Raw genomic sequence first — 24481 nt, 5'->3', positions numbered from 1 at the left:
TCCATGAGTCTAAAGTTAATGAAGTGCTCACTTTGCCTCTTTCCATGTTAATAAATCTATTTTCTCTGATCCTAAGAAAAAAAGATGACTGGGTACCAGTAGCTCACACCTCCGATCTTAGCTACTCAGGAGGCTGAGATCTGAGGTTAGCAGTTGAAAGCCAGCCCAGGCAGGATTCTGAGATTCTTATCTACCATTTAACCATCAGAAAGCTGGAAGTGTAGTTCAAGTAGTAGACTTTCAGCCTTGAGTGAAAAAGCTTAGGGACGGTACCCAGGCGCTGAGTTCAAGCCTTAGTGCCAGCACAAAAATAATAAAATGAAAAGTGGGTTCCTGGAATCCTTGTCTTCATCTTCACAGCCAACTCACGGTGAGGAATCACAGATCACTTCTAAGAAGCTGTTGGCTTCTTGACCTTCTTGCTTCTAGATCCAGAACTCTATTACTGACCAAAGGATAGGCCTTCAAATTCCAGGCATCTAACTGTCAAAAAGCATGGAAGCAGCGTTATGAGGCCTGTCGTAACTCATAAGCAGAGGGATGAGAATTGTCTCTCCATCTTGGGGAGAAATGAATTGAGGTATGATTAGGTGATTTGCCAAAACATCACAGTGGATTTAGCACTGGTGCCACCTGGGCCTCTGCCAAAGAAAATCATCTCATCAGAGAGATTGAGCAGAGTGCTTTTCACCTGCTGTGATCCTGCTGAACTTAATCAAAAAGCATTTATTAAATACTTAATTACACACAGTGCAGTGCTGCGTGCCCACAAAGAGAACTGGGTGCACCTGGCCCCTCCTTCCCAGCAGTTTATCATAGAGAGAAGTGGGAGAGGGAGGGGAGGGAGAAGGAAGGAAGCCAGAATTTCAATAGTCCTTCTGTGTGTGCCAATCTCATGTAAGGAGATTTCTCTCTCTCTCTCTCTCTCTCTCTTCCTCTCTCTCTCTCCCTCTCTCTCTCTGTCCATATATATAGATAGATATAGATAGATAGATATAAAACAATGTATACATGTATTAAAATATATGTCTTGACAAAATTAAATGCAGTTACTGGGGACCAATGATTCACACCTATAAGCCTAGCGACTCAGGAGGCTGAGATTTGAAGATCAACATTTCAAAAAGTTCAAAGCCAGCCGGGGTAGGAAAGTCTCTGAGACTCTATCTCCAATTAAATGCCCCAAAGCCAGAAGTACATCTGTGAGACTCAAGTAGTAGAGCGCTAACCTTGAGCAAGAAAGCTCAGGGACGGCAATTATGCTCAGAGTTCAAGCCCCAGAATCGGCACAAAATAAAAAAAAAAGAGAGAAAAAAGAAAATGTAAATGCTGTGTTTGAACTTTGACAGCATTGTGGTGAGCGAAACAAACAAACCACAACAGAAAAAGAATTGTGAGTTGGGGAGAGTGTCACATGCCTTTGATTCCAGCTATTCAAGAGGCTGAATTCCTGAAACCAGGAATCCAAAAGTTTAGCTTGGGCCAGCACTGGGAAACCCTATCTCTTAAAAAAAATATTGATAGACACTTATACACAGAGCAAATGTGACATCATATGAAATAATGTAATAAGATCTATAGTAAATCAATGCAAGAGATAGGGGGAGTTCGTTGTAACTAGTCTTTTGACATTTCTTTAGGCTTGACAGATTTCAAGATCAAAGGTTAAGGGGGGACGCCTGTGGACTCGCTTCTTGAGAAATCATTCATAGAATGTTAGGATGGTGAGACTCTAAGATCACGTGGAGCCTGACGCAATCTTGTTGCTTTGGTTTGTTGGCACCGGTCTCGGGTCAGATGGCCCAACACGGCCTCAAAAATTTACCTAGAGGCTCTGCCTGAGCTTAAAACACACACACACACACAAAGCACCCTAAAACCCAGGCTGCATCGTGGGGTTCCCGCTGGGGAAACCTGCAGACCTGTCACCGACAGTGGGGTCCGCAGCTCTGGTGCCGGGCAGCATTTTCACTTCTGGATCCATCTAAACACCGAGCTTTTGCCCGTAAACAAGAACAAAAAAAACAAAGCTAATGCTTTAAGCAGAAGCAAAACAAGCCCTCGCTGGAAGACATCTTCCCAGCGCCGGGGCGGCCGCAGGATGAGGGAGCCCCAGCCCCGCACACACCCGGGAACCGCGGAGCCCCAGGCCTAGGGCATCCGCTGGCGCACGCCCCCCTCATCACCTGGACCAATCAGCAGTGAGGAGGCGGCACCCGCGCGGTGGGCGTGGCCGGCGCGGGGCGGGCGGGTCTCCGAAGGTGGCAACTTTCCGGGGGCCCCCGGTGCTCGGGCGCAGCGGGGAGGCCGGGCCGGGCCAGGCCGGGGCTCGATCGCCCGGCGTCGGGAAATGGCGGCAGGAAGCCGGATGGAGGACGTGAGTGTCCTGGGGCGGCGTGCGTCTGTCCCCGGGATTCCCTTCTTCCGGCGCTGGGGCGCGCGGGGCGGGGCGCTGGGGGCCGCTCCCAGCGCGGGCGGCCCGGCCGGGGCCGGCTCCGCGGGCTCGGGCCTGCGCCCTCCCCGGGAGAGGGCGGGTGGGCTTCCGGGGACGCAGATTGGGTGGGTCTCGGCGCACGTGCGACGCGCGTCGCGGCGCCCGGATGTGGGAGGCTCACGTGACGCCGGTGCCGCCCGGTAACCTCTCCTCCCCGGGTCTCCGGGGGTCCCCGGCTTCGCGGCCGGCGGGGCGCGGGCCGAACCCCGGCGTCCACAGCCGCGATCGGAGCGGCGTGTCCAGATGAGACCGGTCCCGTGCACAGGCTGATCTGCGTGTGTGTGACCCATTTGCATGTAGACCGTGCAGAGTGACAGCATAACGGGGGTCTTGGCTGCTGGCGGAAGGCCGGGTTTGGGCAGCGGTGGGCTTAGGGGGGCCACCACCGCTGCCCCCTCCAAAGTTTTTACCCTCGAGACCTGCGAAGTTGACAGTGACCCCCCCCCCCCAAAAGCAAGGTCTCAGTCCTGGGTGAGAGTCCTGTGCTTGGAGTGACGGGAGTTGAGTGCTTCCTTCCTTGCGGGGCGCCCGGGGCTCAGACCTGGCATCCCAGCTACCCAGGAGGCCGAGAGCTGAGGATCGCAGTTGCGGGCCTGGCGCCTCATCTCCACCGAACAAGCCACAGTGGAGCTGTGGTTCAAGTGGTAGAACGCTAGACTTGGGGGGCTAGAGGGAGGGCAGCACCCCAGGCCCTGAGTTCAAGCTCCAGGACCAGCATGCATGCAAGAGGTGTGTGTGTGTGTGTGCGCGCGCGCGCGCGCGCGCGCGCTCTCGCACATTCTAGCACACACACACATATAAAATTTAAAAACTTTTAAGTGACTGAGACAGTAGATGGGTTAGTTTGTTGCACTGTGGAGCCTCTTTTTCTATCTGTATGTACCCCATCGTATTTTTAAAGAATTGCACCCGATAGGGTGGGGCACACCTGCATTCTCAGTCCTGGAGAGGTGAAGACCGGACAATGCTAATGTATGCTTGAAGTCAGTCTGGGTTACACAGTGAGACCTTGTCAAAATGCATTTTTTCCCTAATCATTTTAATTCTTGTTGTGTTTATCCATATCATATATGGTAGTTGTTTAGAGAAGGGGATTTTCTTTTTTTGGGGGGGGGGTCCGGTCGTGGGGCCTGAACTCTGGGCCTGGGAGCCGTCCCTCAGTTCTTCAGCTCAAGGCTAGCGCTCACTTCCAGCTTTTTCCGCTTATGAGGTGCTGAGCTATCAAACCCAGGGCCTCATTTCACGCAGGGCAAGCACTCTGCCAGTGAGCCACCTTCCCAGCCCTAGAAGGGGATTTTCTTAAAACTGGCTTTGTGCCCTTAAGTTGGACAGTGTTTTGGTTTTAGTTTTTGTTTTCTCAGTGTGGAACCCAGGACCTTGTTTGTTCTGGGAAACCATCTGCCACTAATCTATACCCCGGTCTCTTTTTTGTTGTTTTTGTTTGGAACAGGGTTTACAATATAGTCTACACTGGCCTGGAACTTGCTAGATAGCCCGAGTTTGCCTCAGGCAGGAGGATTGCTGGTAAGGGTGACGGCACAACAAAGGTGTTTTGTTTTGTTTTGGCTTGCTTATTTGTTTTGGCAACACTAGGGTTTGAGCTCTGCACCTTCTGCTTGCTAGGCTGGGTGGCTCTTACCACTTGAGCCACACACTGCAGCATTTTTTTTGCTCTAGTGATTTTTCACAGTAGCTTTTATGTTTTGGGAAGTGGAGGTGTAGCTCAAGTGGTAGGGCACCAGCCTGGAAAAAGCCAAGCAAGAGTGTGAGGCCCAAAGTTCAAGCCCCAGTACTAGCACACACCAGAAAAAGTTACTGAGTTCCTGTGTATTTCCCAGGATGGCCGTTAGATCACTGTCTTCCTGCCTGTGTAACTTAAAAGTACAGGTGTTTTCCAGGAAGTCTAGCTTATTGGTTGAGAAAGGGACCTCGCTAATTTTTTGTCTTGGGTGGCCTCCAATTGTGATCTTGGGAATCACCTCCCATTAAGCTGGGATTGCAGGCATGTGCTGCAGTGGTTATAGCAGCTTTATAGTTTGGTAGATTTGTCCTTGGAAACGTGATTCAGAAAGTAATGACTATAGTGGCAATTTCTTGGCCCTCAGGGTTCCGTGGACATCATCCAGAGTGCAGAGGACGAGCCCCTCCTGGGGGCCCAGCTTCCCCCGCAGCACTCTCTGCAGGCTCACTTCAGACCCAGGTTCCATCCGGTCCCCACCGTCCTCATAACAAGTCTTCTCTTGGTTTTACATGTGAGTTGGCTGGGGAAGGGGAAGCCGCAGGGCTGAGGTTCGTAAAAGTATCTGAACGCCTCACAGGGCAGTGGGCTTTGTCTTGAAATGTACAGAGCTTTCTGTCCACACCTCTTCATTCAGAAAACTTACTGTAGACATGTTTGCACATGTATGCATGGTTAATGTTCCTGGAACACTGACAAACCTTCATTCAAGGTTTCTTTCAACACAGCTCAGGATCTCGCTTTCTCACTTGAATCCTTGCTTTTGTCTTGCTTTTTGCGTATCCCCAAATGGGTATCCATTTTTTCCTCTCTCTCTCTGCCTCTCCCTTCTTTCTTTTGTGCCAGTATAGGAGCTTAAACTCAGGAACTGGATTCTGTCCCTTAGCTTTTCCACTCAAGGCCGGTGCTCCACAGCCCTGCTTCTGGCTTCTTGGTGGTTAGAGATAAAAAGTCTTACGGCAGGCTGGGAAGGTGGCTTAGTGGTAGAATGCTTGCCTTGAATGCATGAGACCCTGGGTTCGATTCCTCAGCACCACATAAGCAAAAAGAATAAAAGCCGGAAGTGGCGCTGTGGCTCAGGTGGTAGAGCGCTAGCCTTGAGCTGAAGAGCTGAGGGACAGTGCCCAGGCCCAGAGTTCAGGCCCCACGACCAGACCCCCCCCCCCGCACCCAAAAAAAAAAAAATGTCTTACGGACTTTCCTTCCTGGGCTGGCTTCAAACCAGATGCTCTGATCTCAGCCTTCTGAGTAGCTAGAATTGCAGGCATGAGCCACCAGCACCTCTTGGATTTCAGTTAATTTATTGCTTGTTTAACCGCTTTTGGTCAAAACTACATGTAGCAGAGTCAAAAGGCTTTGTGTTCAAAGCCAAGCTGGGCTATATAAGTGAAATCCTGTCTCAAAAAATATAAATAACAAAAATAAAAGGGTGGGAAATGTAGATCAAATGGCATAGTGCTTACCTCGCATACATGAGCTCAGTCCCCAGTTACAAGAAAGAACATTTTTTACATGCTTCTTTTTATAAAAATAGATCCTTGTTGGTACCAGTGGCTTACCCTTGTAATCCTAGCTACTCAGGAGGTTGAGGTCTGAGTATCACAGTTCAAGCCAGCCCAGGCAGGAAAGTCCCTGAGACTCTTATCTCCAATTTACCACCAGAAAACTGGAAGTGGCGCTGTGGCTCAAGTGGTAGAGTGCTAGCCTTGAGCTGAAGAGCTCAGGGACAGCACTCAGGCCCAGAGTTCAAGCCCCACTACCGGACCCCCCCCCCAAAAAAAATCAACTTGATAGATCAGACATGTGTACAATCTGTGTAAATCTTCTCAGGGTTGGAAGCTTAGCCATGAATGCCCTGCCAGCTAAGCTTTTCTTTATAGCTCCCTGTGTCTTTTGCTAAATTCAGATGAGCAGATACAGAGAGCTTAGCACATATACAAAGGGCCTCCACCACTTTAAGAAAATCCTTCCTTCGGGGGATCCAGGCATGGTAGGAAGATGTACTACTGCTGAACTACACTGCTGGCCCCCATGTTGATTACTGTGTAGTTGTGATTTTGTTGTTGTTGGTGGTGGTGGTTGTAGGGCTTGAACTCTGGGCTTGGGTGCTGCCTCTCAGCTCTTCAGCTGAGCCATAGCACTACTTCTGGTTTTTTGGTGGTTTATTGAAGATAAGAGTCTCCCAGACTTTCTTCCCCCCGGCTGGCTTGAGCTGTAATCCTCAGATCTCAGCCTCCTGAGTAGATAGGATTACAGGTGTGAGCCAGTAGAGCTCGCTGGGTTGTGGATTTTTTAACAGTGGTAAAAGGGTATCTAAGCTCACATATAAAAAGACACTACTGCCAGGCAGGCCCTGGTGGCAGTGGTTTGAAGCCAGCCCAGGCAGAAAAGTCTGTGCAACTCTTATCTCCACACAAAAAAAGCAAAAAGTGGAGTTGGAGCTCTGGTGGTAGAGCACTAGCCTTGAGCAAAGTGCTTAGGGACAGCACCCAGGCCCTGAATTGAAGCATTGAGACTGGCACAATAAAAAGAGGGTAGAGTGCTAGGAACTGGTTTCTCATGCCTGTAATTCTAGCTACTCAGAAGTGTGAGATCCAGACTTTTCTGAAGCAGAAAAGCCCTTGGGAATAACAAGCCCTAAGCTAGGCTGGAGGCATGGTTCAAGCCGGCTGGGTGAGCAAGCAAGCCATTGCAAGTGTGAGGTCCTGAGTTCAAGCCCCAGTACTGCCAAATATATATATGTCTGTGTGCATATATGTTATATATTAGTAATATATTGTAATATATTACTTACATATTATGTTATATATAATAAACTTATCTATATGTGTTACTTATATACTGTATATTGCTGTAGCATACTGTATGTTACTTATACTTAGTATATATGCTATGTATGTATAGTGTATATATACTATATAATACAGTATATAATAGATTTCTATATTACATATTACTTATATAGTATATATACTATATATGCCATATATATTATGTTTATGTAATATGTATTATATACAGGCTAGCATAAGTCATAGGTATGAGTTTTCTGATTATTTTCCCCCAGTTTCACATATTGATCATATTGATCACCTGCTGCTTTCCTTTCTGACAGGTTGTGTTCGTGACTTTAGCATTTTTAACAGGTGTGCTTTGTACCCTCAACCATCCAAATGATGATGACAAGTGCCCAGGAAATTACACAAACCCACTGAAAGTTCAGACGGTCATAATCCTGGGGAAAGTGATCCTGTGGATTCTGCACATGTTCCTCGAGCGCTACATCCAGTGTCACCACAGCAAAGCGAGAAAGCAAGGCTATAACCAGCTATACCGATCCACTCGGCATCTCAAAAGCCTCGCCGTCACGATCCACTCCACGGGTAAGCCTCATCGTATGTCAGCTCTGTGGCCTGTGTGGGAAAAGTGGCAGCAGGAAGGCCATGTGAAGCCCCCAAGGTCTGGTGTAGCTCGGAGCCCAGCTTACAGGAAGCAGAGGCCAGTGGATTTTGTAAGTTTGAAGCCACCCTAGGCTACGTATGGAGACCCTGTCTCGGAATGAACACACACACACATGAAAGTTGATTTTATAGTCTGTATTCTCAGTCTCATTTTTGTGAGAGTGATGGGTAATGGCCACTGTCTTGAAGCTTTTCATGTCTGTACAACCTTTATTTTCCCTTGAAGTTTGTATTTGTCATAGACACAGTGTCAGGGTTTCCCTTGTTATCAGTGGGCTGACCATGTTCAAAGCAATAAAAGCGTGACTGTGGTTTGACATGTCTGAGGATGAGAGCAGGGCTTCTTCTTTGGACTAGATCCAGTGCTTTTCTTGCTGTAGGAGGCGGTGATGGAAAGTTTGTAGGAAGAAGATATCCAAAATGGGAAACTTGGAAAATGCATGGGCTTGGGCACCCTTGTAGCTCAGGCCTGTAATCATTGCTACTCAGAAAGCTGAGTTCTAGGACACTATATTGAAAATGAATGTTACAGTGTTTGGGGGGGTGGGGGGAATAAGTTGGGGAGGTGGGGAGGGAAGTGGTTTTAGAGGGGAAATAAAGGAGGAGGTAACAATGCTCCCTGTGAAATGTTTCATTACCCTACTCATGTAACGGTAACCCCTCTGTAAAACATTTTTACAATAAAAAACAAAAAAATCTGAGATCTAAGGATTACCATTTGAAGCCAGCCCAGTCAGGAAGTCAGTGAGACACTTTATTTCCAATTAACCACCAAAAGGCCAGAAGTGGAGGTGTAGCTCAAGTGTTAAGAGTTCCAGGCTTAAACAGAAAAGCGAGAGTGTGAGGCACCAGTAGGGGCAAAACAAAACAAAAAAATACACCCTTGGGTTGTAATTAATGAAGGCTAGGGTAGAAAGAGGCGTACAGGGCTTAGAAAGAATGAGGCCTGCTTTTCTTTACTGTTGAGACATTAGAAAGGCTTAACTGAATTAAACTGAACTTTAGGATCTTAGTGCCAAAGTTACCTGTTCAGACCCTCTTAGCCAGGCGCTGCTGGCTCATGCCTGTAATCCTAGCTACTCAGAAGGCTGAGATCTGAGGATCACAGTTCAAAGCCAGCCTGGGCAGGAAAGTCCATGAGACTCTTATCTCTAATTAACCACCAGAAAACTAGAAGTGGCACTGTGCCTCAAAGTGGTAAAGCACCAGCCTTGAGCAAAAAAGCTCAAGGACAGCACCCAGGCCCTGAGTTCAAGCCTCACAACCAACAACAATAACAAAAGCCCCTCTTGGTGGGTGCCAGTGACTCTTGCCTGTAATCCTAGCTACTCAGGAGGCTGAGATCTGAGGATCATACTTCAAAGCCAGGGCAGGCAACAAAGACATGACTGAGGCCCTGTCTCCAATTAACCACTAAAAGAGCTGGAAGTGGAGGTATGGCTCAAGGGGCATGTTTATACCCATATCCTAGAACTTGAACTCAGGGCCTGGGCATTGCCCATGGGCTTTTTCTCGTTTTTGCTCAAGGTTAGCACTCTCCCAGTATATCTCCACCTTCACTAACAGTTTTTCAGTGGTTAATTAAATGTAAGAGTCTTGACTTGCTGGCCCAATTGGTTTTGAACCGTGATCCTCAGATCTCAGCCTTCTGAGTAGCTAGGATTACAGGCGTGAGTCACCAGCACCTGGCTTAGTGTAGCACTCTATATTGGCCAAAAGATGTCACCATCACAAAAAAACAAAAGCAGAACTTTTACTACTAAAAGACCTAAATGACCAAAATAATAATAATAATAATAATACTCAGTTTCTCACATGACATTCTGGAAGTCATTTTTTTTTGTTTTATGCTAGTAGAGGGGTGTGGACTCAGGGCCTGAGAGCTTCCCTTTTTCACGAAAGGCTGGCACTCCATACTTGAGCCATAACCACCTCCAGCTTTTTGGTGGTCAGTAGGAGATAGAGTCTCAGGTACTTTCCTGCCTGGGCTAGCTTTGAGCCTAAATCCTCAGATTTCAGCCTTTTGAGAAGCTAGGCATGAGCCTCTGGCACCAGCTTAAATTCTTAAACATTATATCCTTCACGATCTGTTGTAACTGTTGAACATAGATAATACATATCACAGATAACCATATCACTTTCCTGTTGCTCTGTAAGGACTCAGAAAATCAAATGGTTTAGGGCAGGAGCTTCAGTTCTTTCAATTTTCTCCCCTCCCACCCCCTCCACCCCCCTCTCTCTTTTTGTCCATTGTGGAGCTTGAACTCAGGGCCTGGACACTGTCCCTGAGGCTCTTTGTGCTCAAGGCTAGTGCTCTACCACTTGAGCTTCAGCACCACTTCCAGTTTTTGAGTGGTTAATTGGAGCTAAGAGTCTCACAGGGACTTTTCTGCCTGGGCTGGCTTCGAACCAGGAACCTCAGATCTCAGCCTCCTGAGTAGCTAGGATTATAGGCGTGAGCCCCTGGCACCAGGCTGCTGCTGCTGCTGCTGCTGCTGCTTCCTTTTTTTTTTTTTTTTTGAGACAATTGCTCATTTTTAACTTAGGCTGACCCTAAATTTAGTTTTCTTCTGCCTCTCTTTATGAAATACTGGGATTCCAGGCTTGTGCTACCACACTGCTTCAGGTATGGATGGCAGAGTTTAAAGTGCATCTTATACGAGGCTGTAACTTTCATGTCTGAGAACTCACACCCCTGCTCTATCCACTGGTGTGCTGGCCCCTGGAGCTGCTCAGTGTCGTGGAAATCCTTTACCAATTACTGCCTTTCCACGCAGGGGTTTTATCTGCTTTTTTTTTTTTTTTAAGACCTTGCTGTGTAGTTCAGGCTGGCCTTGAACTTTCTTTTCTGTGATGTGCAGAGGGGTTAGCTACCTAAGTTAGGTAAAGAGTTCATTTCGTTTTAGCCAATGTCACCCCTTCCCTCATTGGTCTTGAACTTCGGATCTTCCTGACTCTGCCAACTGCTGGGCTTACAGAATGTGCCACCACGCTAAACTTTGTTTTCTTTTGTTTGCAATGCTTTGGGTGAAAACCGAGACCTTGGGTTTGCTAGGAAAAGTTCTCTACCTTCAACCCTGCAGTTAGTTTCAGTGGGTCATTTAAGAGTGGCTTTGTGATTCAAATCATACTTTATATCAAGAAGTAGAAAACCTGGGTATGAGTAACTAAAGCCTATAATCCTGGCTTTTTAGGAAGCTGAGATCTGAGGATTGTGATTTGGAACTACAGGGCAGACAAACCTCTTTTATTTTTGTTGTTGTCGGTCATGGGGCTTGAACTCCTGGCCTGTCACTGTCCCCTGAGCTCTTTTGCTCAAGGCTAATGCTCTACCACTTGGAGCCACAGGGCCACTTTTCTGGTGGTTAATTAGAGATAAGAGTCTCACAGGGCTGGGAAGGTGGCTCAGTGGTAGAGCGCTTGCCTTGTATGCCTGAGGCCCTGGGTTCAATTCCTCAGCACCACATAAGCAAAAAGAAAAAAGCCAGAAGTGGCACTGTGGCTAGAGCGCTAGCCTTGAGCTGAAGAGCTGAGGGACAGTGCCCAGGCCCAGAATTCAAGCCCCACAACCTATTAAAAAAAAGAAAAAGAAAACAAAAAAATACTCAAGGTTCAGTTCTGGTCCCAATAAATAATAAATATATGCTTTGCTGAGTTTGGATGGGGTAGCTGACGTAGAATGGCGAATTGGAGGCCACCCTGCTCTACCCTGCCACACACTTACACAGACACACACACACACACACACACCACAAGCCTTGTGTTGATCACGAAGCGAATTGGAGGCCACCCTGCTCTACCCTGCCACACACACACGCACGCACGCACGCACTTGCACGCTGGCGAATTGGAGGCCACCCTGCTCTACCCTGCCACACACACACACACACACACACACACACACACACGCACGCACGCACGCACGCCTGCCTTGTTGTGTTGATCACCGAAGTGAATTGGCTTGGTTCCCCTTGACACCCCCACCTGCCCCCACCTTATCCCTGCAGTACCCCAGGCCTATTTCTGTCATTAGCATAATGACTGGAGTGGCTCTGCGAGGTCTAGGCCACCCCACCCCACTGATGTCTTTGGGTTCCTTACAGATTTGCTCTAGGAGTCTGGGCGGGCCTGGGCGGAAGCTTCAGTCTAGTTGGCTTTTGGTTGCTCCACCCTTTTGGTGACCTGAAAGCTCTCTGATCTTATTGTTCTAGAATTCTTATGGAACTTAAATTAAGTCCTGGGGCCCACCTCCTACCCTCAGGCTATACAAGGGCAGGGTGAGTCTCGAATCTACATAAACTCTGCTGTGCTGGGAAGGGCGTGTTAGAAATAACAACTCAATCATCTTAGAAATTCTGAGGGTTTTAGGGACTTTATAACTTGGCCAGTTCTAACAAAAGATGTTCCCTCCTTCCAGTCACTCAGGAAATTAGTGGGGTTTGGGAGCTCTGGGCCAGAAAACAATCAAGTGTACACCAAGTGTTGGCCAACTAGGTTTGTTTTTTTTTTTGCCAGACCTAGGGCTTGAACTCAGGGCCTGGGCACTGTCCCTGAGCTTCTTTTGCTCAAGACTAGCATTCTACCACTTGAGCCACACCACCAATTCCAGCCTTTTCTGTTTACATGGTACTGAGGAATCAAACCCAAGGCTTCATGCAGGCTAGACAAGCACTCTACCACTAGGTCACATTCCCAGCCCCCAACTGAGATTTTTGTTTGTTTCTACAGTTCTGTTGAAAACAATTCCTCAAAATCCAGGAGTTCCAAGTTAAGTCTAGCCACATGTCCCCTATGCCAAATAGGGGGACATGGTGAAGGGCAGATAAAGGAGATTTATAACACAACAGCCATGGAAAAACAGCATTTCAGTATCTCTTCAGAGGTGACTTCAGGTTAAACAAGGAGAATGGGGGTGGCGAGGTGGGGAGAAAGGTATGCATAAACAGCACGAGCCACTGGTATGGCCTGGTTGGCCTTTATCTCAGTCTTTGTCCCTGAGGGAGTTCTGGAAAAGTTACTTTGTTCCTGGAACTGAAGGGGAATCAAGGTGGTCTCTGGGTTTGAGGTCGGCTTCATTTAAAGTTATAAGAAAGTTTTGCTTGTTTGAGGGGCAGTTTCCCTTCCACACAATAGTTATCTGAATTGTGTGCATGCGCGTGCGCTGGTGCACACACACACACACACACACACACACACACGCATGCACGCACACACGCACACACACACACACACACACGCATGCACGTGCGCATGTGCACGCTGGTAATAGGACTTGAACTTGGCCCAGGCACATTTTCTTAGCTTTTTTTTGCTCCAGGAAAGTTAGAATGAACTTGTGACTTAGAAATTATGTAATCACTTAATCACAATCAAAAAAAAAAAAAAAGAACTTCGGGGAAGGGAGGGAGGGAGGGGATGGTAGGGGGAAAACAATGGAGGGGCTAACAATGTTCAAGAGGAAGTGTACTCATTACCTCACTCATGTAACTGTAACCCTCTGTATAGTATCTTTACAATAAAAAATTTAAAATTTTTTTTTAAATTTTCTTTTATATATATATATATATATATATTTTAATGTGAAAATACCGTACAGAGGAGTTACAATTACATGAGTAAGGTAATGAGTACATTTCTTTTTTTGGGGGGGGGGATCCGGTCGTGGGGCCTGAACTCTGGGCCTGGGCGCTGTCCCTCAGCTCTTCAGCTCAAGGCTAGCGCTCTACCACTTGAGCCACAGCGCCACTTCTGGCTTTTTTCTTTTTGCTTATGTGGTGCTGAGGAATCGAACCCAGGGCCTCATGCATGCAAGGCAAGCGCTCTACCACTGAGCCACCTTCCCAGCCCCATGTATAAACTATTAAAGGCCTAGGGCTCTTTTCTTCTGGAACACACCCACAGAAGGACGACAGTGGCTAGTGGTCTCTGTGCTGGCCTCTGACTCTTAAGGCCTTAGACGTGGTGCAGCCTTCCATGGGCTGCAGTCTCCTTCAGCCATTCCAGGTCTTCACGAAGTTATTGTCCAGGCCACTGGCCAAAAAGCCAGCAGTTTTTTCCATCTTTTTGTTTTCCCTTGTCAGTCCTGGGGCTTGAACTCGGGACCTGGGCACTGCCCTTGAGCAGCCTAGCACTCTACCATTTGAGCCACAGTGCCACTTCCAGCTTTTTCTGTTTATGTGGTGCTGAGGAATTGAACCCAGGGCTTCATGCACGCTAGGCAAGCGCTCTACCACTATGCCACGTTCCCAGCCTGTTTCTATCATCCATCATCCATTGATGTTGATGTTGAGTGCTTACAGAATGTGCTGGAACATCTCAGGGATCACTAAAGACATGGCGGTGGCACCAGCAGCATGTAGGCCTCCTGTGGATTTTCTGGAAGCATCTGTAGTTTCTGTGGCCTCTAATGTGGGTGTTTCCTCCTCAGGGAACACGGCGCTCCTCCTCATCCTGGGCCTGCAGCACTCCTTCCCCGAGTTCAGCTGGCTGTTCCTTCTCCTCATCCTCACCACCCTGGGCCTGGAGCTCATCTGCTCGTTCACCTGGCTGCTCCTGTATGCAGGTGAGCATTACAGCTAGCTGGGGTAGTTGTGTTGGGTGTCGGTTTTGCATACATCAGTTGTATGAGGGGAAGGGTTCATTGTGAAAGCGCTTCCCAGTCACCTGCACACCTCTCTGTCGCTCTCCCCCGGAGAACAACTTCAGCAAGGTTCATGGGTCTGTTTTCAGGTATGCAAGCAAACGGTTTGGACCAGATTCAGCCTCACTCACTGTCTCCCTTAGTCCATGCTCATGTGGCCATTAGAAGTAGAGCTTGAAGTAGAGCCCACAATTTTAGTCATCAGTAAGTTCCCCTCATTAGCTGAGAACCTGTTTAGCACCTGTCTTTCCTTTTTGGCCACATGTATACTTCCCTAATTTCAAAGCATCAACAGGATTGCAACCACCACCCGTGAGTCTCTTTTCTGAATTGGTATCACAAGTAAGTAGTTAGTAGTTGTACAAAGGTGTTTCAGTTTAACAAGTTAGATTATGACTACAATGAGTCTTGAATCAGAAATTCTTGTCAACAGAAGGGAAGCTTTTTGTTTGTTTGTTTTTTGGGGGGGGGTCCGGCCATGGGGCCTGAACTCTGGGCCTGGGCGCTGTCCCTCAGCTCTTCAGCTCAAGGCTAGCGCTCTACCACTTGAGCCACAGCGCCACTTCCGGCTTTTATTCTTTTTGCTTATGTGGTGCTGAGGAATCGAACCCAGGGCCTCAGGCATGCAAGGCAAGCGCTCTACCACTGAGCCACCTTCCCAGCCCAAGGGAAGCTTTTTGAGTGTGTATGGGGTTAGGGGTAGAGGGAAGAGCTGCCACAAATTTGCTTTCTCAAAAGCAAAGTAAGTTTGGTTTAAAGTTAAAACCACAGCTAGCTAGGTGGGCACTAGTATCTCACCTCTGTAATCCTAGCTATTCAGGAGGCTGAAATCTGAGAATCTGGCCTGGGTTTGAAGCCAGCCCTCATAGACAACTCCAGATACCCTAATCCCCAATTAACCATAAAAAAAAAAAAGAAGTGGAGCTATGGCTCAAGTGGTAGAGTACCAAACTTGATTAAACAAGCCAAACAAGAGCATAAGGCCCTGAGTTCAAGTCCTAGTGTCAGCACACATGCATGATGCATAAGTAAAATGAAAAATACACAGCTGGGTCTTAGAAGTGCATGCTGGTAATCACAGCACTATAATAAAGGCAGAGGCAGGAAGATGCGAGTTCCAGAGAGAGTCTGTGGTTTAGGGAAGAAGAGATGGCCGGAAACACCGGCCCTGAGCTGCACCAGCAGCCTCACCTCACAGGTTCTTCCAGGGCCTTGAGCACAACGAATCGCCCCATCCTGAGAATGCATACTGTGATTGCCTCTGCTCTGTAACTCACTTTCCTGGTTTCTTACCTGGCTGTCATAATAGCTTGTAGATGTTTGCTCGTTCAATGAATGGATCATGAGAACTTATCCCCCATGGAAGAAACCACTTATCAAACACTGTGTAGTTACGATTCCATAATTTGTGCAATGCCTAGAGGAGGCACATGTGGAGAGACTCTCCCAAAGCAGTGTCAACAGCAGAGCTCTGAAGTCATGACTGATTGGGAGCCTGGCTAAGGCTGCCCTTGGTCATCTGTAAGAGGTAGGAGTGAAATACCACCCACTCCACGGGGTGGTTATGAAAGCTGAATGAACTTATCCACCTATAGCAGCTAAAGTGTCTTTTAGTAAGTGCCCAGTAAACCCCAGTGATGAGTGTCATTGCATAATGTCAGCCTCTGTATTCCCCTCTTACTGATGGCTGAGTAGACTTCCAAATGACCAGCTACACTTAGGAGCTCACCTATGTATTGACAGTACAATGGAACCCATGCATGTTAACTTATTAGCATACATTAGCCGTACAAAGGAGTTTTACTATGACATTTCCACCCATGAATAGTGTGCCACGATCAAACTCAACTTCCATCACTCCCCAGCACGCCCATCTATTGACTTACTTGGAAAGAACAGCCAAGTATTCCAATTATTTTATTCTAAATAATTGGAATAAACATAGATATTTTTCAGAATTACTCTGATATTGATTTTGTTCTTTTAGTGAAAATCGGAAGATTTAATAGAGCTAAACCACAACCTGATGTTCTTGAAGAAGAAAAAATCTATGCTTACCCTAGCAGTATTCCTTCAGAGACGGGATTCAGGTAAGGTGTGAGTTGGGAACAAGAAGATGCGAGAAAGAACTAGAATCTCAGCTGTGAGGTGTAATGACAATCTCACCTTTCATCCCAGCCACTCATGAGGCCAAAGGAGGCTTCCAGGTCAAGGCTAGTCTGGGTCTGGAAAACTTAGCAAGACTTTGTTCCAAAATAAATTTTAAAAAGTTTTAAAGGCTGGGATGGGAATGCGGCTCAGTGGATATATACACAAGGCCTTGAACTCCATCCCTAATATTTCAAAAGGGGAGATAAAAGATAGCTATAAGCCAAGTGCTGGTGGTTCATGCTTACAGTCCTAGCTACTCAGGAGGCTAAGATCTGATGATCCAGCCCAAATGGGAAAATCCATGAGACTCTTGCCTCCAATAAACTACAAAACAAAACCCAGAAGTGCCCAAGAGGCCTGTCATCCTAGCTACTTAGGAGGCTAGATATAAGGATCCTGGTTCAAAGTCAGCCTAGGCAGGAAAGTCCATGAGACTTTATCTCTAACCACCAAAAAGCTGGAAATGGAGTTGGGCTCAAGTGGTAAAGCCCCAGTCTTGATTAAAAAAAAAAAAAAGAAAAAGCTTAGGGACAGCACACAGTCTCTTGAGTTAAAGCCCCAGGACTGGCACATGAACATTTCGCACTCACACACACAAAGAGTAGAAATCACTACCTACTCTCATGATTCAGAAGAATGTCACTATATCACTTTGGAATATTGCCTGTCTATAACATTAAACATGTCCTGTGCTATACTAAGAGCTGGTGCACTCCCAAACACACCACCACACCACCAAGTGGTAATGAATTCATGTAACCCGTTTATTTCTTGATTGTTGCAGGACTGTTTCAAGCTTAGAAGAAATTGTTGAAAAGCAAGGAGACATCATCCTGTGCCTGAAGCGGCACAATGCACTGTTGAGTAAACGGCTGTTGGCACTCACTTGTCCGGACCTAGGCACGCAGGCGTGACTGCTGTCCTAATGAGAGTCCTTCAGACCATCCCCTAGCCAGCCCCCGATGGGAGTCGGAAGTCACAGCCTCTGCTGAGCAACAGTTTCCTGTCTGGGTTAGAAGCCTGGATTTGGTTCTTACCTGTGTGGCTGTTTGGTAGATGGGGGGGCGGGGGGGTCATTTGGAAGGTCTTCGGTACTAGCCTTGAGAACTTGAGGAAAATGTCTGTTTTCTACATTTTGAAATAATTTAACTTCTTGGCTTTTCCTGGGATCAGAGGTACATTTGAAGAACTCTAATAATTTGGCTCTTATAAAGGAAGTCTAATGTGATAATCTATTTAAACAGAGCTTTAAACTAACATATTCCAGGCCATCTCTGGTAGCTCACACTGTAATCCTGTCTACTCAGGAGGTTAAGATCTGAAATGAAGGCAGCCTGGACAGGAAAGTTCCTGAGTGCTTATTGCCAAATTAATCACCTAAAAGATGGAACTGGACGTGTGGTGCAAGTGGTTGACTACTAGCCTTTGGTTAGAGCACCCTGGCCCTGAGTTCAGATCCTACCACTGGCATACACACAAATTTGTTCACTTTATTTTTACCTTCAAGAAGTTACTATGTATTTCAGTATTAATTATACCCTTACTGAATCAATAAGTTTAGTTGTAAGGATAGAACCTTCTTTGGCTTAAAATCTTATTTAAATAGGGTGAGAAGTATTCATTTTAGTGTTGGGTTGCACTTTAAAATGCTAACAGAATAAAATGTCCTATCAACTCAACATGTAGATGGTAAACATCTGATTTCTGTGTGTGGTATTTGGGGTTGGAGCCAAGGTTTGCAGATGGTTAGGCAAGTGCTTTACCATTAAGTGTCATCCTCAGCTCACATGTTTTAATACTTCCGGTGTTGAGGCCTAGCTGGTCTCAAACTTACTTTGTAAGCTGAGTTGGCTTCTAACACTCAGTTCTGCCTCCATTTCTCAAGTGCTGGGATTGCATATAGATGTGCACAGCCATGCCCAGTCATAGCAAATTCTTAAGGTTAGAACTAAGTGTTTGGGGGGCTGGGAAGGTGGCTCAGTGGTAGAGTGCTTGCCTTGTATGCATGAAGCCCTGGGTTCCATTTCTCAGCACTACATAAGCAGAAAAAGCCAGAATTGGTGGTGTGGCTTAAGTGGCAGAGTGCTAGCCTTGAGCTGAAGAGCTGAGGGACAGCACCCAGGCCCAGAGTTCAGGCCCCATGACCAACAAAAAAAAAAAGGAAAAAGAACAGAAGTATTTGGGACTCTCTTTCCCCTGGCTGGCTTTGAACCAACATCTTAGTCCCCTGAGTAGCTAGGATTAAAGGTGTAAACCACCTGCTCCTAGCTTCACTATTACCATGTTTCTAAACTTCACAATGAACATTTCCAACAATAAATGAAACTAGGTATCAGAAACAACAGGAAAATGAACGATTGAAATATGAGGTATTCTATTTACTATGGGTGCAAAATTACATGCAGCTTGTGTTCTAAAGAGGAAGCAAATTTCTGGGCTGTCCCTGAGTGGGTAATTGCAGTTAGGCTAATAAGCTGCAGTGTCAGTGCCCTGGGGAGAGAGGGGGAAGAGTAGGTTTTCTTAGGGAGTCTGGCTTAGTTAATGACTTAAAGCAAAGTAACTACAAATGCCTTAGGTACTGTGTGTCTTTGAAACAGAGGTGTGAGGTGGGGGTTGTGGGGGTGGCAGGGCATGCTGGAGAGGTTGGCCCTGGACACTGCCCAGGGACCTGCTTGCACTTTGTTGGTAATGGGGTCTGCTGAAAGGTTTTGAGCAGAACTGAGGACACAAGCTTTAAATATGGAGGAAAGCTGGGTGTGGCAGTGTAGGTCTGTAGTCCTAGCTTATGGGTGACTGAGAGGAGTATTACAAGTTCAAGGCCAACCTAGGGCCTATAAGACTCCAGGTCAAAAATACAGGAAGAAGTGGCACTATGGCTGAAAGTGGTAGAGTGGGAGCCTTGAACAAAATCAAGCCCTGTGACCAACCAAAAAATTATATAACATAAATATATATATATATAAAAGATGGTGGCAGGAAGACATGGCAAGTACATAACATATGTGTATATGTAAAGACGTGTATGATGCATAACATCAGGACTGAAAAATATCAAGAAAACTGACGGGGTCGGAAACATGGCTCAGTAGAACTCTAGCCAATGAGTACAAGCTCAGGTACCGAGTTCAAGTCCCTGTCTGGGACCAAAAGCACTGATTTGGAACCTCACTGCCAAGGAACTATACAAAACTATGGTACTGTGGGCCCACTCCCTTAACTCTGAACACTGATGTCTCTGTAATCCTAGTCTGTCTGACAGCTGTGTCATTGTGACTGCATTTCTTTAAGAACTAATAAAGTTTTTATCGATCATTTCTGATGTGCACTCTTGCTTCATTTGCTCCTGAAATATCTTTTTTTTTTTTTTTGCTGGTACCGGGCTTTGAACCCAGAGCCTCTGGCCCTCGCTTTAGTGGAGCACCAGCTCTGCTACATAAGCCACGCCTCCAGGCTCCTCTTGAGGACTTTTCTGCTGTAGTGGCTTTCATCCTCGATCCTCCAGGTCAGCCTTCTGGATACCAAGGATTACAGAAAGAGAACAAAAATACTGCTCTGCAACCTCACTGCTACAGCCCTGTGGTTGCAGTGTGAAGCGAGCACAGTCCTCAGTCACTTCTGTGGGAAACACTTGTTCAGAGCTTTTCAGACATGAAAGCCTGGATTCTGAGCACTGGTGAGGCCACCTGTGCTCCGCAGCACGAGCCGCATCTCTCCAGGAGTGCACCTCACATCTTTGTTGAATCAAATTCTTAACAATCCTAATTTGCAGTCTCCCCAAGGAGATTGCTAGACACTGGCGGTGATTAGGGGAGGGTTGGGGGAAGAGGCTGCTCTCCATGCTTGAGGCCGCTGAGCAGCATCCCAGTGTATGCTTATGTCTCCATAAGCATACATTTAACCCTTAGTTGGGAGCTGACTGCATACCAGAGAGGATTCTAGATGCCGGGATCCAGACAGAAAAGGTTAACTGGGGAGATGAGTGGAAAATTCTTACACAGCTATTCTACAAATCAGACCTTTTAGTGAACTCTTAGGGTAATATAACATGGAAAAAAAAAAACCTCACTGGGATGGCTTTTAATCCCAGCACTCATGAGGCGGAGTTCGCCCTGTGGAATCTTCCACACTGGGTTCTTGACTCCGCCCTTGTCCATACTGTGTCATTTCCATGTCTGCTTTAGTATTGTATTCCTCAAAGCTGACTGACTCCACCACTGCAAAGTGAGTAGAGACAAACTCAGACAGCTCAGAGCCTACCTCTCAATTCCAGCTTCCCTCATTGTTCAGGTTTTCCCTGCTGTTGAAGTCCTGAATGGAGGGGCCAGTTCTAAGGCCATTGCCCAATGTGCATTGGTGGCTCAGGCCTGTATCCTGGCCACTCAGGAGGCCTGAAAATTTTTACACCAAAAAACATGTCAACCTGGTCAGAAATGTCTGAGACTCATCTCCAATTAACCACCCAGAAGTGGAACTGTGGTAAGTGGTAGAATGCCAGCCTTGGGTGGAAAAGTTAAAGGACTGTTCTCAGGCCCCACTGAGAGCAGTTAAAGCCCCAATACCAGCACCCCCCCACACACACACAATTTCGGCCAGGTAGGTGCTGCATACCTGTAACCCAGTTGAGAGACTTGAGTCACGGGATTATTGGCATGAAAAGAGACCCTCCTGTGCTACATGTATTGTTAGAAGGAAGTGAGGGCTGAGGATGTGGCTGGGTGGTAGAACACCTGCAGAAGACCCTGGGTTTGGGACAATTATTGAAGAGCTCTGTTGTTTCTGAGATTACAGAGCATCTAAAATATCTTCAAATAATCATTTCAAAATGAGGAGAGGGATACATTCAAGAGTCAAATTCCACATCCCACCCTTCATCATTAGTTTTATACATTAAGCTCAAAAAACCAACCATTCCATACAGTACCCAACTGCACAGACACATAAAACCATGGCAACAATTTTAATGAGAAATGGGTAACAAAGATAAATCTCAGTAGAATAAAGACACATATTTGATAATATATAGTCAATTAAAGTTTCAGGAGATTAAACTTAAGTTGATGGAAAACATATTTACAATATAATCAATTTTTTTTCTATTTATAATTTGAGTGAAATGAAATCAAAAGAAATAGGGAGCTAGGCCATGGTGGCCCTGTCTGTAATCTTGGCTACTCAGGAGGCTGAGATCTGAGGGCCAGACAGAGGTTCTCCAATTAATCTCTCTCTCTCTCTCTCTCACACACACACACACACACACACACAGAGCCAGACAGAGGTTCTCCAATTAATCACACACACACAGCCAGACAGAGGTTCTCCAATTAATCACACACACACACACAGCCAGACAGAGGTTCTCCATTTAATGACACACACACACACACACACACACACACACACAGCCAGACAGAGGTTCTCCATTTAATGACACACACACACACACACAACCAGACAGAGGTTCTCCAATTAATCACACACACACACAGCCAGACAGAGGTTCTCCAATTAATCACACACACACACACACACACACACACTCACACACACAGCCAGACAGAGGTTCTCCAATTAATCACACACACACACAGCCAGACAGAGGTTCTCCAATTAATCACACACACACACACACACACACACAGCCAGACAGAGGTTCTCCAATCACACACACACACACACACACACACAGCCAGACAGAGGTTCTCCAATTAATCACACACACACACAGCCAGACAGAGGTTCTCCAATTAATGACACACACACATACACACACACAGAGCCAGAAGTGGACCTTCAGCTCAAATCGTAGAGTACCACCAGCCTTGAACCCCCCACCCCCAAAAAAAAGCTAAAGGGGACAGTGCCCAGGCTCTGAGTTCAAGGCCCCAGTTCTAGCACCAAAAATAAAAATAAAACACAAGAAAACAAAACCAGTCCATGCAGAGAGCGTTCACTGCAAGCAACCTGCTGCGGCGGTGATACTGAGAGGTTCTGAAGTAGGTCCCATATAGAAATAGGGCATCAGGGGTTCCGTGAAAGTCCCCCTGAACGTGCAGATGTGAGATTTCTCAGGCATGTTATAGAAGGAGAGCTCCCCTAGCTCGTAGTCCAGGAAGATGCCGATGCGTCTGGCCACAACATCTATCAGAGGTTTGGGAACAGCTCCGGGAGCCTCATAGCCGCCATTCTGCAGCAGCATTCTCCAGCACCCCTGGGGGCTGGATGTCTGCTTAGCTTTTGGGGACATAGAGGCCTTGCAGACTCCAATACCCCACTCAGCCTTATCCCCTACTTGAACCTCCCAGAAATGCCTCCCTGAGCCAATCTCCAGAGCCCCCAGAACCACAGTGTTGGCTTTAAACCTCCTTGGAGAATTAGACACCTGTTGTTTCTTCTTTGAAAAGCTCACACATTTCTTATCCTTGGAGACAATCAAATTCGGATGCGCCGTCTCAGGGTCTAGAACGAGGTCCACCTTAAATTTCCTGATGAGCTTTTGCAGGGCAGAGTACTGGGGAGAAAAAGTGCAGGCGAGCGGCCTCAAATGACTGGAAAAGATGGGCGGGCTCACCTCACTGTCCAAATTCCTGTGGAAATGTTTCACTTCGGCCAGAAATTCCACTTCGGGCAGCAGCATCTGCTCTTCGCCCTTGTGCAGCAGACTGCGGAGTCTGGAACCATAGTTGGTGAAGGCCTCTATGTTTTCCTGGAGTTTCTGTCCCAGCTCCTTTTCCTCTTCTTCCAACCTAGACAGAGCTGCCTGCTGCTCCTGCTCTAAGTAGCGCTTCAGATGTTCAAACTCAGAGGCGAATTGCTTTCGCTGGTTTTCCAGGATCTCTTGGAGTTCCAGATGTTTCTTGTGCTGGGTCTGTAGTAGTTTTCGGGCGTGCTCCAGCTGCTGCTTCAGGGGCTGGATATAGGAGAAGAGCTTCTCCCTGTGAGTAGAGGCGGCCTGGGCGATGGGCCTCACCGTGTGGCGATTGTGGTTGGGGGGCCTCACGCACACAGGACACAGGAGCTCCAAATCCTTCTCACAGAAGAGGGTGAGGGCCTGGTTGTGCTTCTCACACAGGGGGCTCTCTTCCAGCCTCTTCCTCTTGCTGCTGCCCACGTGGAGCTGCTGGGCGATTTTGATCATTCTCCCCAGCTGGAGATTGCTTCTGTAGTGGCCCTCTTCGTTCAGGTGGCGGCACACGGGACAGGGGAACATTTCCTGCAGATTTTCCCAGGACTGCTGGATGCAGGCACGACAGAAGTTGTGTCCACATTCAATGGTGACCGGGTCTTTCAGGTCTTCCAAACAGATGGGACACTTGGATTCAGCCTGAAATCTGGCCAAGGCTGCTGTCACCGCCATTGGGAGCAGGGAATGAAGGGTGCCCACAGGCGATCTGCTTCAGAAGTTTGGTTCTCAGTTCTCTCTGGAGGGACAACCGGATCACACTCAGATCTCACTGTCTGAGACGGGAAGGGTTTCACTGCAGTCCTGGTTTCCCACAATGGTCACAGTCTAAGAAGGCTTTAGCCGGGCTCTGGTGGCTCACGACTTTAATCCTAGCTATTCAGGAGGCTGAGACCTGAGGATCACAGTTCAAAGCCAGCCTGGGCAGGAAAGTCCATGAGAGTCTTATCTCCAATTAACCACCAGAAAAGCGGAAGTAGTGCTGTGGCTCAAGTGGTAGAGTGCTCTGGCCTTGAGCTGAAGAGCTGAGGGGCAGCGCCCAGGCCCAGAGTTCAAGCCTCACAACCGACCAAAGAAAGAAAGAAAAAAAAAAGGCTTTCTGAAGTCTTTACTCTTCAGTTCCAGAAGCCAGCAAGAGTCCCTCCTGTGGGCCAGCGGCGGTCAATCACAGCTCCTCCAGCCTCACACTTGCTGTGGGTGAGAAATTTCTTAGGAAAGAAATCCTTACAAATCCCACCTGCCATTCCCATCCCACTTCACCCAGTCCCTACAATATATGCGTGGTTATGTGTGTGTGTGTGTGTGTGTGTGTGTGTGT

The 24481-nt window shown here is 47.2% G+C and overlaps 2 protein-coding genes across 3 annotated transcripts; one reads left to right on the top strand and one right to left on the bottom strand.

The window, feature by feature from the left end:
• Positions 1-2248: 2248 nt before the first annotated feature.
• On the top strand, positions 2249-18440 carry Tmem192 (transmembrane protein 192). Of its 2 annotated transcripts, XM_013026750.1 has the most exons (6): positions 2249-2377; positions 4600-4746; positions 7348-7615; positions 14121-14255; positions 16321-16423; positions 17269-18440. In XM_013026750.1, exons 1-6 carry the CDS (start codon positions 2351-2353, stop codon positions 17396-17398), a joined length of 810 nt encoding a protein of 269 aa, XP_012882204.1. In that variant the 5' UTR covers positions 2249-2350; the 3' UTR covers positions 17399-18440. The 2 variants fall into 2 exon arrangements, with proteins under 2 accessions (XP_012882204.1, XP_012882211.1); XM_013026757.1 differs by lacking the exon at positions 4600-4746.
• Positions 18441-22431: 3991 nt separating this feature from the next.
• On the bottom strand, positions 22432-23838 carry LOC105991096 (putative tripartite motif-containing protein 75). Its single transcript, XM_013023668.1, has one exon. It carries the CDS (start codon positions 23836-23838, stop codon positions 22432-22434), a length of 1407 nt encoding a protein of 468 aa, XP_012879122.1.
• Between the last annotated feature and the right edge of the window lie 643 nt (positions 23839-24481).

This window comes from Dipodomys ordii, unplaced genomic scaffold, assembly GCF_000151885.1.
Source record: "Dipodomys ordii isolate 6190 unplaced genomic scaffold, Dord_2.0 Scaffold4, whole genome shotgun sequence".
Lineage (NCBI taxonomy): Eukaryota > Metazoa > Chordata > Mammalia > Rodentia > Heteromyidae > Dipodomys > Dipodomys ordii.
This window is presented reverse-complemented; position numbering and strand designations above follow the sequence as displayed.

Excerpts from the sequence above, each read along its gene's own strand:
- Tmem192 (XM_013026750.1), top strand. The coding sequence starts at position 2,351 with ATGGCGGCAGGAAGCCGGATGGAGGAC. Across the intron at positions 4,747-7,347 it reads GTCTTCTCTTGGTTTTACAT|GTTGTGTTCGTGACTTTAGC; the intron begins GTGAGTTGGCTG and ends CCTTTCTGACAG. Across the intron at positions 7,616-14,120 it reads CGTCACGATCCACTCCACGG|GGAACACGGCGCTCCTCCTC; the intron begins GTAAGCCTCATC and ends TTTCCTCCTCAG.
- LOC105991096 (XM_013023668.1), bottom strand. The coding sequence starts at position 23,838 with ATGGCGGTGACAGCAGCCTTGGCCAGATTTCAGGCTGAATCCAAGTGT.